Source organism: Danio rerio, chromosome 2, assembly GCF_049306965.1.
Source record: "Danio rerio strain Tuebingen ecotype United States chromosome 2, GRCz12tu, whole genome shotgun sequence".
Classification (NCBI taxonomy): domain Eukaryota; kingdom Metazoa; phylum Chordata; class Actinopteri; order Cypriniformes; family Danionidae; genus Danio; species Danio rerio.
The window spans coordinates 51,217,953-51,232,829 of NC_133177.1; the positions used below are offsets into that span (position 1 = coordinate 51,217,953).

The 14,877-nt window shown below is 37.7% G+C and overlaps 2 protein-coding genes across 2 annotated transcripts; one reads left to right on the forward strand and one right to left on the reverse strand.

Moving 5' to 3' along the window:
• Nucleotides 1-807: 807 nt before the first annotated feature.
• ftr27 (finTRIM family, member 27) lies at nucleotides 808-11,018 on the forward strand. Its single transcript, XM_073930302.1, has 8 exons — nucleotides 808-1,112; nucleotides 1,208-1,799; nucleotides 3,989-4,084; nucleotides 4,157-4,390; nucleotides 4,556-4,700; nucleotides 5,615-5,674; nucleotides 6,881-8,839; nucleotides 10,954-11,018. Exons 2-7 carry the CDS (start codon nucleotides 1,212-1,214, stop codon nucleotides 7,414-7,416), a joined length of 1,659 nt encoding a protein of 552 aa, XP_073786403.1. The 5' UTR covers nucleotides 808-1,112; nucleotides 1,208-1,211; the 3' UTR covers nucleotides 7,417-8,839; nucleotides 10,954-11,018.
• Nucleotides 11,009-13,519, reverse strand: fzd8b (frizzled class receptor 8b). The gene is given in 1 exon segment (NM_131553.1): nucleotides 11,009-13,519. A coding segment is annotated over 1 exon segment (1,731 nt). The 5' UTR covers nucleotides 13,334-13,519; the 3' UTR covers nucleotides 11,009-11,602.
• Nucleotides 13,520-14,877: the final 1,358 nt, after the last annotated feature.

Here is a 14,877-nt window from a genome sequence, read left to right on the forward strand (position 1 = left end):
TAAATAGATATAAATATAAAATATCTCTCTCTCTCTCACACACACACACACACACACAATATATATATATATATATATATATATATATATATATATATATATATATATGTATATGTATATATATATATATATATATATATATATATATATATATATATATATATATATATATATATATATATATATATATGTATATATATGTGTGTGTGTGTGTATATATGTGTGTGTGTGTATGTATGTATGTATGCCCTCTGTAATATTTAATAAATATCTATAAATAAACAAAAAATTTTATAGCATTCCTTTTCTTGATTATTTAAGTTTGGCAGCTTGGGCAGAATATAAGAGGAGGGTATGAGAATAAAGAGGAGCTTGAATCAAACCTGCATTCTATCTATCTGTCCATATATCAGTCTATCTGTCGATCGATCTATATCTATCTGTCTGTCTGTCTGTGTCTATCTATCTATCTATCTATCTATCTATCTATCTATCTATCTATCTATCTATCTATCTATCTATCTATCTATCTATCTATCTGTCTGTCTGTCTGTCTGTCTGTCTGTCTGTCTGTCTGTCTCTATGGTCATACATCCAGTTATTCTTCATAAATACAGATAATAACTACGCAATAGAAGTATGAAAATGGACATTATGAAAGCTGTTATTTTTGTTGTTTGCATTGGTTGGGGTTTTATTAAAAAAATGTCCCCTAGCATTTTTCCCCCTTAAGTTGCACTTCACACTCCAATCCAATAGGTGGCATAATGCGCACCTGTAAATTGATTTGCCAACCGCCAGTCAGTCATACGAGAAGGGGGGAAAAACATTCCGAGGAGTCGCCTTTGGCTTTATATGTTTGCAAACGTCTGATTTTAGTTTCTCATACTTTCCCTTGAAACTATTGGTCTCGTTTAAAAAAGAAAACAAGCGGTTTCTTAAAGAAATCCCGTCGAAACATTTTAGTCAGGTTGTTGCCTTCCAAGTTGTTTGTAGGCTGCAGCGTTGTGCAGGCCCACGATCAACGTGTGTTTTATCAGCCAGCAGAGTTGACGAACTTTTTAAAGTAATCTCAGTGAACGGAGAAGCTGTCTACTGTTCTATTTCTGCAGGTGAGTCACGTTTAAAACCCTTTTTGAATTGTATACAGTTTGTTTCATTCACATATGCTAATTTTCTGCGTTTTTCTGTCTGTTTGCGCATGTAGAGCAATGGCAGAAGCCAGCATTTCTGTTGCTCAAGATCAGTTCAGCTGTTCAATCTGTCTGGATCTCCTGAAGGACCCAGTGACCATCCCCTGTGGCCACAGTTATTGTATGAACTGCATTACTGAATACTGGAATCGACGTGATCTGTCGATTAATAGCTGCCCTCAGTGCAGACAGACCTTCACTCCAAAACCTGCCTTAAACAAGAATGTGATGTTGGCAGAAATGGTGGAGAAAGTGAAGGCGATAAAAGTCCAAACAGTTGACCCTGCTCCCAGTTACGCTGGACCTGGAGATGTGGAGTGTGATGTTTGTAATGGGAGAAAACGCAAAGCTGTTAAATCCTGCCTAGTGTGTCTCGAATCTTACTGTCAGTGCCATTATGAGTCTCACGAAGAATCTCGTTCAAAGAAGCGACATAAGATAACTGATGCCACTAGACGAATCCAGGATATAATCTGCTCCAAACACGACCGACTGCTGGAGGTTTACTGTCATTCTGATAAGCAATGTATATGTTTAATGTGTGTGATGGATGAACACAAAAATCACGATATTGTTTCAGCTGAAGCAGAGAGAGCTGAGAAACAGGTATGAGCTGAAAACACATATGAGTTATATAATGTTTCAGTTATGTGTATTAGCGTTAGGGCTGCACAATATTGGAAAAAGCAAACATTGCGATTTTTTTAAATTTCCTGCCATTTTTTTTAAGATCAAGGGGATGATTTTGTAGAGGACAGGGTTCATTCGGTCATGGAAAACCTAGAAAAGTCATGGAATTTTCCAGGCCTGGAAAAGTTTTGGAAAAACAGAAAAACCCACAAGGCGGTATACAGAATTTAAAAACAGAAATGGTCCGATGTAAAGGTGCAGGTTAAGAGGAAAACAGCGGCACATCATCAAAGTGTGAAACGAACAGGGGATGCTGAACTAACACCCTTTGAGGAGAGTGTTGACTCGATTGTGGGCAACTCTTTACTGTCTGGAGTAGTATCCGTGTCTGTGGGAGACACAGATGTATTGGGAACACTTTATTAGGGCGGTATAACAGCACCCTCCCTCTCTTATCAAGGGAGCGCCACTGGCATTTCAGCTGCCCAATCGCCCGCTCTACAACTGACCGAGTGCCTGCCACCTTAGAGCCTTATCTCAACCATGCTGTTTGTGAGGATGAATTAGTCATGGGCAGGGCCAGACGGAATCTGCGTACGTTTTTTACTATTTCTGAGGAGATTTTAATTTAATTTAATTTCTGCTAAATTATTTTGGTAGTATCATAACTAAAACATTAATTTGTGAAATAAAAATTAATCCATTTTTTTCAACTTTTATTTCATGTTTAAATTGCAAATCCAATTAGATCCACTTTATTTGGTAAACAAAGCAAGTCTCTCATATAATACCTCTACTAAAAGACAGAAAATATTACTGTACACACTGCATTGTACGTAAATAAGATGAAAATTTTCATATTAGTCAATAATATTACTGTAATTAATTAAAAAACGGAATAAATTTAGATTTACACACATTTACTTAAGTAAATAAACAGAATTAATGATAGGCAAAAAATCTGCGGAATTCTGCGCGCGCAGATTCCGTGTGGGCCTAGTCATTGGTTGACCCAGGCCACCCTGCTATAATATTTGTTAAGCGCATTTGTGCACATATTATTTGAACATTTATTGAATGGAAATGTTTCCGATTCATGTATGCAAATTCGTCTTCAGATGGCGCCCTAATAGCAATGTGCGTGCAGTCGATCGCTCCGATTACATTGGGAAAACCGGCGATTGCTGCAAATTGCACTTTAAAGTTTGGCTGGTCAACTGCATGGTATGGAAACCTTATATATCGCTAGACATGTGTATGATCCCGTCCCATAGAGCTGAAAATTTGCACGACTCAAAGATACTTTGTAGTGTACAATTTAACCTCTAGGAGTCGCCAATCAAAAAAAACGCATAAGAAACACAAGTACACAAGACATGAAGTTGGTGCGGACCAACGCACAATTTCACGTTAATTTCATCGTGGTAAATCCAAACGTGAGCGTGAAATCTGGCGTAAACAAAGTTTTTGTGCGTACGCAGCGTTGATACAAGAGGCCCCTGGAGTTTTTGTAGTAAAAATGTGTATGAACCCTGAGAAGAGCACATAAAATATAATCAACAAATTACACGCAGAGATAAATAGAGCAAATATACAAATAATTAAATACAATTAATCTTTGTTAAAGCTACGAATGTAATTTTCCATGTGCCCAGATGCTTTAAACTTGCTTAAAATGTTTTTCAAATGCCCTAAAAACTAAATCAATTAATAAACCTTCCCTTTATTATGGTTTAACTGGGGTGGCGCAGTGTGTAGCACAATCGCCTCACAGCAAGAAGGTCGCTGGTTTGAGTCTCGGCTGGGTCAGTTGGCATTTCTGTGTGGAGTTTGCATGTTCTCCCCTTGTTCCTGTGGGTATGGGTGTTTCCCAGTGATTGGGTTGCAGCTGGAAGGGCATTCGCTGTGTAAAACATATGTTGGATAAGTTGGCGGTTCATTGCGCTGTGGTGTCCTCAAATTAATAAAGGGACTAAGCTGAAAAGAAAATGAATGAATGGTTAAACTGAAATGACCCCAAACTTCTCATGTGTTCTAAACGGTTGTACCTGCTCAACTATAATCCCTATTGTGTGTTCATACGTTGTGATATTGATGCTAAAATGATATATTGTGCAACCCTAATTAGCGTTCTAATGTTTATAATAATTTTCTTATCCCCTCAGAAACAGGTTGAAGAGATGGTCATAATATTACAGAACAAAATTCAAAAGAGGCAAAAACAGCTGCAATACTTGAGAACATCTATGAAGCATCGCATGGTGAGTGTTGTTGAACAATAGTCAGCTTGAAATGAGCTGATTTTGTGTGACTCAATGAGTGTTTCTCAACAGACCTCAGCACAGAGAACAGTGGAGCACTGCGAGAAGGTTTTTTCTCAACTCATCCAGTCCATCGAGAGAAGTCGATCTGAGGTCACACAGATGATCAGAGATCGAGAAAAGGAGGCAGCGAGTCGAGCCAAAGAACACGCGAAACTACTGGAGCTGGAGCTTGATGATCTGAAGAGGAGAAACTCTGAGCTGGAGAAGATTTCTCACACAGATGATCACATCTACTTTCTACAGGTTCACAAAAATTATTAGTAGTAGTACTGAGCAATCTTTGGTTTTATCAAGTAATTCATTAGATGCAATAGTCCTCAGAGGTTTGAGTATTGCCAATTATGTCATACTTTTTTTTAATGATTCTCTAATTTTTTGTCCTTAATTCATGCGTTTTTGCATGTGTAGAATTTCCAGTCCGTTTCTGTCCCTCCTGGATCTAAAGCTTCTGGCTTTTTCGGCTCTTATTTTAATGTGAAACCCTCCTTGTCTGTCTTACAAAGCAAAGTAGAGGATTTCTGCAAACTGGAGATGGAAAAGTTTTCTGCTGGAGGTAAATGAGTCATGATTATTGAATAACATAATTATGTAACATTTCAACAACAATATGAGCTTAGCATGTACACACATTGAACACACGTGGTGTTTTAGAGCATTTTCATATAAACGTAGCAGATTTTTAATTTATTATCATACATCTGAATTTTTCAAATGTTTTTTTCTGTAGGGGTCAATCAATTGGGTATATGCACAGCTAGTATTTTGCAGCCATTGATCAACTTCCGGTGAATGGTTTAATGTGACTAATATAAATTTAGCAAGGTTTTATTTAAGGCATCGATGTTTTAATATAATTGAGATACAATCAGTTCAATAGACTTAGGCACTCATTTAGTTGTTCAAGCATTAAAAAAAGATTAAAAACCATGTAAATGCAAGCTCTGTCAGTAGCAGAAGGCTAGCGATGAAACTCTATTGAAAATACTAGAGTAAAATAAATTAGTATTTTGAAAACCATGATGCGAAAATTTTAATTTCATGCAGTGCTTATTGTCCAGTTGGATTCACACTTTATATCAAATATCAATAAGGCTGTGAAGATTTTTAAAGAAATCAGATCTTAAACATGGCAAATTTGTAATGGAGCGACAGTTCACTGGGCTGGGGCTAGCTGGCTGAACATTAAAACTCTGTGTGCGTCAGTGCAATAGCCTGGTAATTCGCACTCTGACATGTGGTGCAGTAGCAGGTCAGGGCATCCCGAGTTCGAATCCTGGCTTGAGGACATTTCCCAAACCCACGCCCCCACCCCTCTCTCACTTTGCTTCCTGTCCTATCTAATACTTTCCTATCTAATAAAGGCAAAAAGGCCAAAAATAATATATTTTGTTATAATATTGTTATCACAATAAATTGATCTTGATGCCTTTATTAAAATCACATTTTAAAATCTGTTTGTTTCTGTAGGAAGATTTAGCAAAATACTGCATGTGGCTGATCCCAAAACCCGTGAGGACTTCTTACAGTGTGAGTTTTATAAATGAAAGCAAACACAGACACACACGCGCGTGTGTGTGTGTGTGTGTGTGTGTGTGTGTGTGTGTGTGTGTGTGTGTGCGTGTGTGCGTGCGTGCGTGCGTGCGTGCGTGCGTGCGTGCATGCGTGTGCGCGTGTGTGCGCGTGTGTGTGTGCGCGTGTGTGTGTGTGCGCGTGTGTGTGTGTGCGCATGCACGTGCGTGCGTGCGTGTGTGTGTGTGTGTGTATGTGAAGAGTTAAGATGCAAAAAACCTCGACATGATGTCATGATGACAGTAAATAATATTTGACTAGATATTTTTCAGGACACTTCTATACAGTTTAAAGTAACATTTAAAGGTTTGACTAGGTTAATTAGCTTAACTAGACAGCTTAAGATAATTACTTAAGCAAGTTATTGTTTAACTGTTTATTGTAAATAAAGCTTAAAGGGGCTAATAATTTTGACCTTAAAAGGTTTTTTAAAAAATTAAAAACTGCTTTTATTCTAGCCAAAATAAAACAAATAAGACTTTCTCCTGAAGAAAAATTATTATCAGACGCTGTGAAAAATTTCCTTCCTTTGTTAAACATCATTTGGGAAATAATTAAAGAAAAAACATTTTAAGAGGGGGCTAATAATTCTGACTTCAACTAAATATATACACACACGCACACACACTTATCAGCAATAAACTAAGTCCTCGCGCTGCAAACACTTGAAGAAATCATTTTTTATCGATGCCCTTTAAAGTGAAATAAATTAACATAAACATCAGAGACTTAAAACAAATGCTAATTTTTGAAGAATTTCAGACGTTTTTTTGCATCTGTACTCTTAATAAAAGCAGTTAAAGTGTTTGATTTATATGTCACAATTAGCACCAAACAGTACTGCCGCAATAATCTCACTGGTGGCAAAGAACATGTTCATGTTTAATAGACTTAATGCCATTTTATAATATTTAAATGTCACTGTAATTACCATGTAATGCCATTTTTACTTGTGGAAAAGATCTCCACTTGCATTAGTCAAACTAAAGTATTTAATTGAAACCTGATTAACTTATTTAAAAGAGTTAAAGTAACATAAATCATTTGTCGTCATGACTTTCATCATTTTTACAGTGTTAATTATACCTGTTACTAGTACATCTTTGATTGTTGCTTCACGTATTTCATTATTCAAATGCAGATTGTCTGTTTTATCCCTCTCAGATTCCCATCAGTTTACTCTGAATTCAGAGTCGGTGCATAACCACCTCAGTCTGTCAGAGGGGAAGAGAGGAGCTACTTTCACTTCTACACTCCACCAGTATCCAGATCATCTGGACAGATTTGATGTCTGGCCTCAGGTGTTGTGCAAGGAGATTGTGTGTGGACGCTGTTACTGGGAGGTGGAGTGGAGCGGGAATCATGGTGTGGGATTATCAGTGTCGTATAAGACCATCTGCAGGAAGGGACGAGGTATCGAGTGCAAGTTTGGAAGCAATGATCAGTCCTGGAGATTGTTCTGCTCTGCCTCTAAATGCATATTCAGTCACAACAATGACAGAACTGAACTCCCTGTAGTCTCCAACTCCAGAATAGGCGTGTATGTTGATCAGAGAGCAGGGATTCTGTCCTTCTTTAGCGTTTCTGATTCAGAGATGAGCCTCATACACCGAATCCAGACCACATTCACTCAACCGCTCCATCCTGGGTTTATTTTAAATCCGCAGTCATCTGTGAAACTGTGTAATCTAGGGTTATAGTCCGTTTACAGCATCCGCAGATCATCGCAAACTAATTTAATTGTGGAATACGGTTAATTGTGGAATATTGATTAATTCAATAATGCACGCAGTGCATGTAAATCTGGATTAAAGTAAAGACAGTAGCATTACATGTGGTATCACTTTATTTTGATAGTCCAAATTTAAGCTACATTGCATCTACATGACTCATAATTCTCATTAGGGTTAATGTAAGTTGACATGTACTTGCAAAGTTTCTTATAGCCAGTCAAATGTCTGTTAAAGGAGCATTAGCAAACAGTCTAGTAATACTCTAATGAGAATTAGTTGGCATGTAGTTGCAATTCAACTTTTAGTCAACAAAATGTGCAATCGGAAAATCAAAATAAAGTCTTACCTTACATTTTTATGTAACTAAATCCTTGAATTCATTCTCTTATACATTATCTTTAAAGTAAAAGGAAAACATTGAACACTTTCACTGATAAATCTCTGGATTTAGTTTATTGTGATAATTCAGCTTGTAAATGCAGCACACTTTGAACCTGCACTGCAAACATTGTAAAGTACATACAGTAAGACAATCCGACCTTTAGATATGATCATAGTTTTTTAATTAATAATATAAATATCTTATACTTTAATACAACAGAGGTTTTAGTCAGGTGATACCAACTGGCTGATGAACATTGTAATTTGTGCAATTGTTTTCAGATAAACACACTATCCAAAACAAAAGGTGCTCAGGGGGAGCTCAAACAATGTGCTGGTGCTCTTTGGGCAAGAGATTCATCAATGCAAACAATGAAAATCTGTCCAAGGCACTCAAAAAATGTGGAAGAAATATTAAAAAGTCTTTATTCACATGGCTAATTTTTTAAAAACTTGCGCGTTTCAACAGAGAGCTGCCTTCATCTGAGTAACGCCGAAACGGCAGGTATTTTAAAGATTAGCCATGTGAATGAAGGCTTTTTAAACACACTTACTAATTTAATTAATTGCCTGCCTGCCTTGCCGTTCTTTATCTCGCCATGCTGAAAGAGTCTAGTTATTTTAAATGGCTCATAATTACTTTTTATATTTTTGTATTAGGCTACTTTTATAAATGACCAACTACAGCCAATCTAATCAACAAAAATAAATCAAAAACCCAAAACCTCTCTCTTATTATCAATATCAGCTTCTGACATTTGCATTTGTTCATAATTCATGTCTTAATAACTTTAAAAATATCTTAAATTCTCAATCTTATACAAATTTAATGCAAAAGATTTTTTTTTTGTGAATATTAACATTTAATATTTGCCTTATTGTGTTTTTACTTGATGTTCAGTTTTATTCTTTACTAAAATATGCTGCTTGTTTAGTAGCTTTAAGTGTTGCATTAGTTTGATTAAAAAAAGCCAGATATTCATTACGTCATTTGTGTCGGTGAGGTGTTGTTGACTGTAAATCTGGAAATGCACTTATGTTATGTTTGGTGATGTTTTACATATTGTTTTATTGTCAACTAAAAGATAAATACAAACATTTTTTAATAAACGTTAAACATTATCTCATAAATGCATAGGAAAATGCAAAATCATCAAGGCACATTCATCAATCTATACACGTGCTGTAGCTGTGTTTTAAAGAGATAGTTCACTCAAAAACGAAATTTCTGTCATTGCTTAATCACCCTTTACTTCAAAATTTTATGACTTTCATCTGTTTAACACTTATGAAGATATTTTGAGGAAAAATGAAAACCTGTGCCTATTGACAAATGCTATAGAAGTCAATAGTCGCAGGTTTTTATCTTTCTTTAAAGTATCTTCTTCAGTGTTCAACAGAAGAAAGTCATGAAGGTTTGGAGCAAGTAAAGAATTTGTTACACCCCATTTAATAAGTTATTTAACCCAATAATTAAGTTAAATATTAGGTGCTTTGTTGGAGTATTTAAAACTTTTATTGGGTTATTTATTAATAACTCAACCAGTTGGGTTAAAAATGTTGAATTTCAACAGTCAACTGATTTAACTGACAGAGAACAGCCGTATTAATATGCGTGCGTAATGTTGCTTTTGCATTATAACGTTTATTCAAGCTCGAACACAATGTTTTTTTTTTAAAATCAAATTACCTCTCCGTGTCGTGTTTTTCTGTCCGTTTCACCAGCACTTTTAATTGTTGATGAGACAAACTTGCGCTTCGTAGCCAATCTATACTCACTTAAAACAGTTGGGTTAAATAATAACCCAACGGGTAACCCAATGATGGGTTGTTTTGGCACCGACCTGGTGTTGAGTTATTTTAACCCAATCCATTGAGTTGTTTAGGTTAACCCAGCAATTTTGGTTACAAAAATAACTAATTGGTTGGATTATTTTGCCAAAAAAGTGGCATAACCACTAATATCTCAAATATGTGTATTATTTTCTCCAAAAAAAACTGTAGAAATGAACACGGAGGTAGAGAAAGTGCTTTTATTTGTATTTAGATCGACTATGAAGCGCGAGTTTGTATCAAAGTAAGAGTGCTGGTGAAACGGATATAAAAAACACGACTCTGAGAGGTAACTTGATTAAAAGAAAAATGTAATTGTGTTAGAGCTAACATAAACGTTATAACTGCAAAGCGACATTACGTACACATATTAATACAGCTCATGTGTCAGTAAAAACAGTTGACTGTTGAAATTCAAATTTTTTAACCCAACTGGTTATTAAATAAATAAGCCAACAATAGCTAAAAATAACCCAACAAAGCACAAAACATTTAACAAATCTGGTTGAGTTATTAATTAATAACCCATTAAATGTTAAAAATAGCCCAACGAAGCACCAAATATTTTTAACTCGACTATTGGGTTAAATAAATAACCCAACGTTTTTTTTTTTAGAGTATATTAACCGGATAAAAACGCTGTGTCTGGAACTTAAAATGTTGTGGAAATAAAGCATTTTCAATCTTCTTAGAAATTTATTTACACAGCCATACTTACACAATAAGTAGCACTAGTAATAGTAGCATTAGCAATGGCAGAATGGAAAAAAATACTTTTATTGAAAAAAATCCAATGCATTGGGTTAAAATAACCAATAAAAGGAAAGGTGCTATAATAATCTTTGGCTGGGTTATATGTTGGGGTGTTTTTAACCCAACTATTTTAACTGAGTATGCTGAATGAGTTCAGTTGTTTCAAATGGCTTACAATTACTTCTCGTATTAGGCTACTTTTTTAAATGACCAACAACAGCCAATCTAATCAACAACAATAAATTAATAATACAAAACCTCTCTCTAATTAACAATATACGCATCTGACATTTGCATTTGTTCATAATTCATTTCTTAATGACTTCAAATTACTTAAAATGTCTTAAATTCTCAATCCTATTCAAATTTGATGAGAAATAAGTGATTTTTATTTTGTTTACATTATTATCTTATATTCGCCTTTTTCTGATATTACTTTATTTTTGTTCTTTACTAAAAATATGCTGCTTATTTTGTAGCTTAAAGTGTTTTATGATATCAAAGAAAGCCAGATATTCACTACATTATTTCTGTTAGTGAGGTGATTGTAAATCTGGAAATGCACATATGTTGAATAATAAAAGTGCTTCGGTGATGTTTCACATATAGTTTTATTGTCAAAACTAAAAGATAAATACAAACAATTCTTTATAAACGTTAAACATTATCTGATAAATACATAAGAAAATATAAAAACCCGTATTACAATTCATCAAGGCACATTCATCAATGTCTACACATGCTGTAGCTGTGATTTAAAGGCATAGTTCACCCAAAAATAAAATTCTGTCATCATTTACTCACTCTTTATTCAAATGTTTATGACTTTCTTCTGTTTAACACTAATCAAGATACTTGGAAGAAAGCTGAAAACCTGTGCCTATGGACTTCCACTGCATTTATTTTTCCAACTATGGAAGTCAGTGGTTAAAGTGTTGCATCTTTCTTCAAAGCATCTTCTTCAGTGTTCAACAGAAGAAAGCCATAAAGGTTTGGAGCAAGTAAAGGGGTTGAAAATAATGACACCATTTTGATCCCTTTAATGACTGGCATTAAGTTAAAAACTTCACACTTTCAACTCAAGTCTTTGTCACGAAATATTATGCATCTCACATCACCTCAGGAAAGCTGCAGTTGCTCAGTTTGCAGTCTTTGTTAATACGTTCTGCTTGTCCTGATGTTATCATCACACACGAGAAAGTGGCATTTGTTTTGGAGGGCACAACACCGAGCTTGCTGTGCCCGATCGCCACGTCAGTCCCGAGCTTGCGTCGCTGTAAACTGACCCGCTCGTGCCTTTAGTGGCCCACCTGCAGCAGCAGCAGCGCGTGCACAGGGCGCGCCAGGAGTCCAGAGTTTTACTGGACCACGTCCACGCGCCCGACGTGATCCCAATCAAAAGGCACATGAAGTATTTGAGCATAAACACAGCGTAGTCCGGTTTCGGGGCTTTTTTATCGGACGAACAGTTGCACGCATGCGCGATTTCCCACGCCTCGCGGTTGTGGTGTTCGTAAACATAGCAAGCCACAATCATGATTGCAACAACCGTGTAGAGTACTGTAAACACCCCGATGCGAACCATCAGCCTCTCGAGTTTGTCCGTTTTCGTTCCTCCTTGCTTAATGACGCTCCGTATGCGAAACATGGACACAAAGCCTGCGAATAAAAATATCGTGCCGATAAACAGGTAAATCACGAGCGGCGCGAGCACGAAGCCCCGCAGGTTGTCTAAATTCTGGTTTCCCACATAGCAGATTCCCGCGATCGAGTCCCCGTCCACTGAACTCAGCGCGAGAACAGTGATGGATTTAACGCTCGGGATGAGCCAAGCAGCCATGTGGAAATACTGCGAGTACCGCGCTATCGCTTCATTCCCCCACTTCAGTCCTGCCGCGAGGAACCATGTAAAGGACAGAATCACCCACCAGATGGCGCTCGCCATCCCGAAAAAATAGATGAGGAGAAATACAAGCGTGCAAAGTGCAGGTCCAGTAGTTTCGTAGTGTATATGGTCCACCTCATGATTCTGGTTGCACGCCACTCTCTCATGTCCAGCGATGAGTCTGATAATATAGCCCAGGGACACGAACATATAACAGGCCGACAGGAAAATAATGGGACGCTCGGGGTATTTAAACCTCTCGATGTCAATGAGGAAAGTGATCACTGTGGCGAACGTTGACAGGAAACACAAAACTGACCAAATCCCTATCCAAAATGTAGCAAAGGTCCTTTCCTCTTGGGATAGATAGGGGTTGTGGCAGGGCATAGCGCAGTTGGGGATCTGTCCCGTCTTTACTCGGTTATACAGCGGATGGTGGTCACTGTGCACGGGCACCATCGGCGCGCGACAGTAACACTCCGGTTCACAAGATGAAGATCCAGGACTGCTTTTATTTTTCCGTTTGAATGGTTTCCCTGGTCGGCTTGTTGTTTTTGGAGCAGCTGGAGATGATGTGGCATCAGTCCTGTTGTAGTCCATACACAGAGTGTTCGGATCCCCCTGCACAGGTAGAAGATCGCACCTCATTCTGTCCGGCCACGGGAACCCGTACTGCCTCATCAGCGGCGCGCATCCCGCTTTCGCCCGCTCGCACACACTCCTGCACGGCGGCAAAGGTTTCTTATAATCCTCCAAGCAAATAGGCGTGTACATACTGCACAAAAAGAAGCGCAGGTCAGGGGAACACTGGATCTCCACGAGGGGCCAGAACTGGTGCACCTCAAGTCCGGCTTCATCCTGGTTGTCGTGGTTGAATTGGTTGGGCATGTAGGTGTAGTTATAACCAATCCCTCTACACAGTGGCACCGAAATCTCCTGACACACATGCTCACGGCCACGCACAGAGCTCCACAATAGCAGGACGCAGAGCGCGAGAGCAGACCAGTGGGTCCCCTGTGTAGGCGAGTCCATCCTCGGTCAGTTTCGCGCAGCCGCTCCCTTCTGTCTGCTAAATAAAGGATGCGCTGGCATGTGCTCTGGCAAGAGTCTTTTTCTTAATTATAGCCTAGTAAAATAAAAAGCATAGCCTGTATTCACCGGACACCAGAATAACATGCTGTGCATAGAGGCTGAATACAAATGCAATTCCGTACAGAGTCCAGTTTGTTTTGACTGTCAAAGCCCTGAAGCGTGTGTCCATTTATACAAAGGACCAACGTGACACGCCCCTTTATCTCAACGCCCAATCATAGACCTCCAAGGGCGGAACCTCACGGTAATTTAATCAAGCATCCCTGGAGAGTTTTGAGTAAATGTTTGCGCTGCGGATGGTTTGTATGTCTTAAATTATTTCACCTCTGTTTACATCCCACCCTATGTCCAAACACGGAGTTTGAGGTTGTAAACAAGTCTCATGGCATGTTTAGGTTGTTCCTAATCTCTTCAGAATTTGTTTCCTGATGGAAATGTGATTACTGCATAGTTAAACTGGCATTTATTCTGCATTAATTAGATTTAAAAGGAGACTGGAACGCAAGAGCTATACAAGATAAACAATAAAGAAGGCGTTTGTGCTAGTGTAGGCCTAATGCCCACATTCCTGTTTTGTTTAATTATTCACCGTTTACAAAATGTGTCAGTGCCTCTAAAAAGTATTTTGACAATTAAATCATGTTAAGTGTATTAAATTTAAAACAAAATACCACCTAAAACTTTCCCCTTTAAGCAAAAGATTTGTCTTTAAATAATTCAGGCGCACTTTTAAAAGCCTTGAGACGTGAAACGAAACCGCTTTTCTTTAGCTATGTTTATAAAAAACAACTATTTCACTGACTATTCTGAAATATTTAAATGTATATATAAAACAGATGAACATGCTGTTGAACACATGAACAGCCAGTGTATTGAACTTGAGGTGAATATGTAGCTATAGGCTACTGTAAAACTCAATAGGTTAATGTAACTCAAACCATTTGAGGAAACCGATTGCTACAATCCATTTGAGTTCAAATCTGTACTGTAAACTTACTCCATTTAAGTTGAAGTAATGAGGTATTAATTAACTCTGTACCTCAGCACCTTTAACACTGAGTTAGAAACTCTTCAAATGAGTAGAATTAACTTTCAGTCAATTGAGTTAACTGCACTCATTTCATTTGATAAAGTTGACTGTTTGGTTTTCCAGACACGCTTAAAATCGCTAAATGTCTCAGAGAAGTTCGTTCTGAAACGCACGTCTTGCTGTGTGAGAAAGTCGCCTTTGAGGCCAATAAAGAAAGCTTAATGTCTTCTTGCAGACGCATGCGAGCTCCTGTTCGCTCTAATTGCTTCGCTGATGTCCCGTTTAGCGCCTCGGCGGGGGTCAATTAATAATCCGACAGTTCATGACAAGTTGGGTGGTTTTCACGGGGAAGGGAGTTTCCTGAGTGAGACAGACTGCGGATACAGTGAACACAAACACACACTCTTACAAGAGAACCTCGAGTCTCCTAATTAAAGCTAATATAGCCTACAAG

Excerpts from the sequence above, each read along its gene's own strand:
- ftr27 (XM_073930302.1), top strand. The coding sequence starts at position 1,212 with ATGGCAGAAGCCAGCATTTCTGTTGCTCAAGATCAGTTCAGCTGTTCA. Across the intron at positions 4,391-4,555 it reads ATCACATCTACTTTCTACAG|AATTTCCAGTCCGTTTCTGT; the intron begins GTTCACAAAAAT and ends TTGCATGTGTAG. Across the intron at positions 5,675-6,880 it reads CCGTGAGGACTTCTTACAGT|ATTCCCATCAGTTTACTCTG; the intron begins GTGAGTTTTATA and ends TATCCCTCTCAG.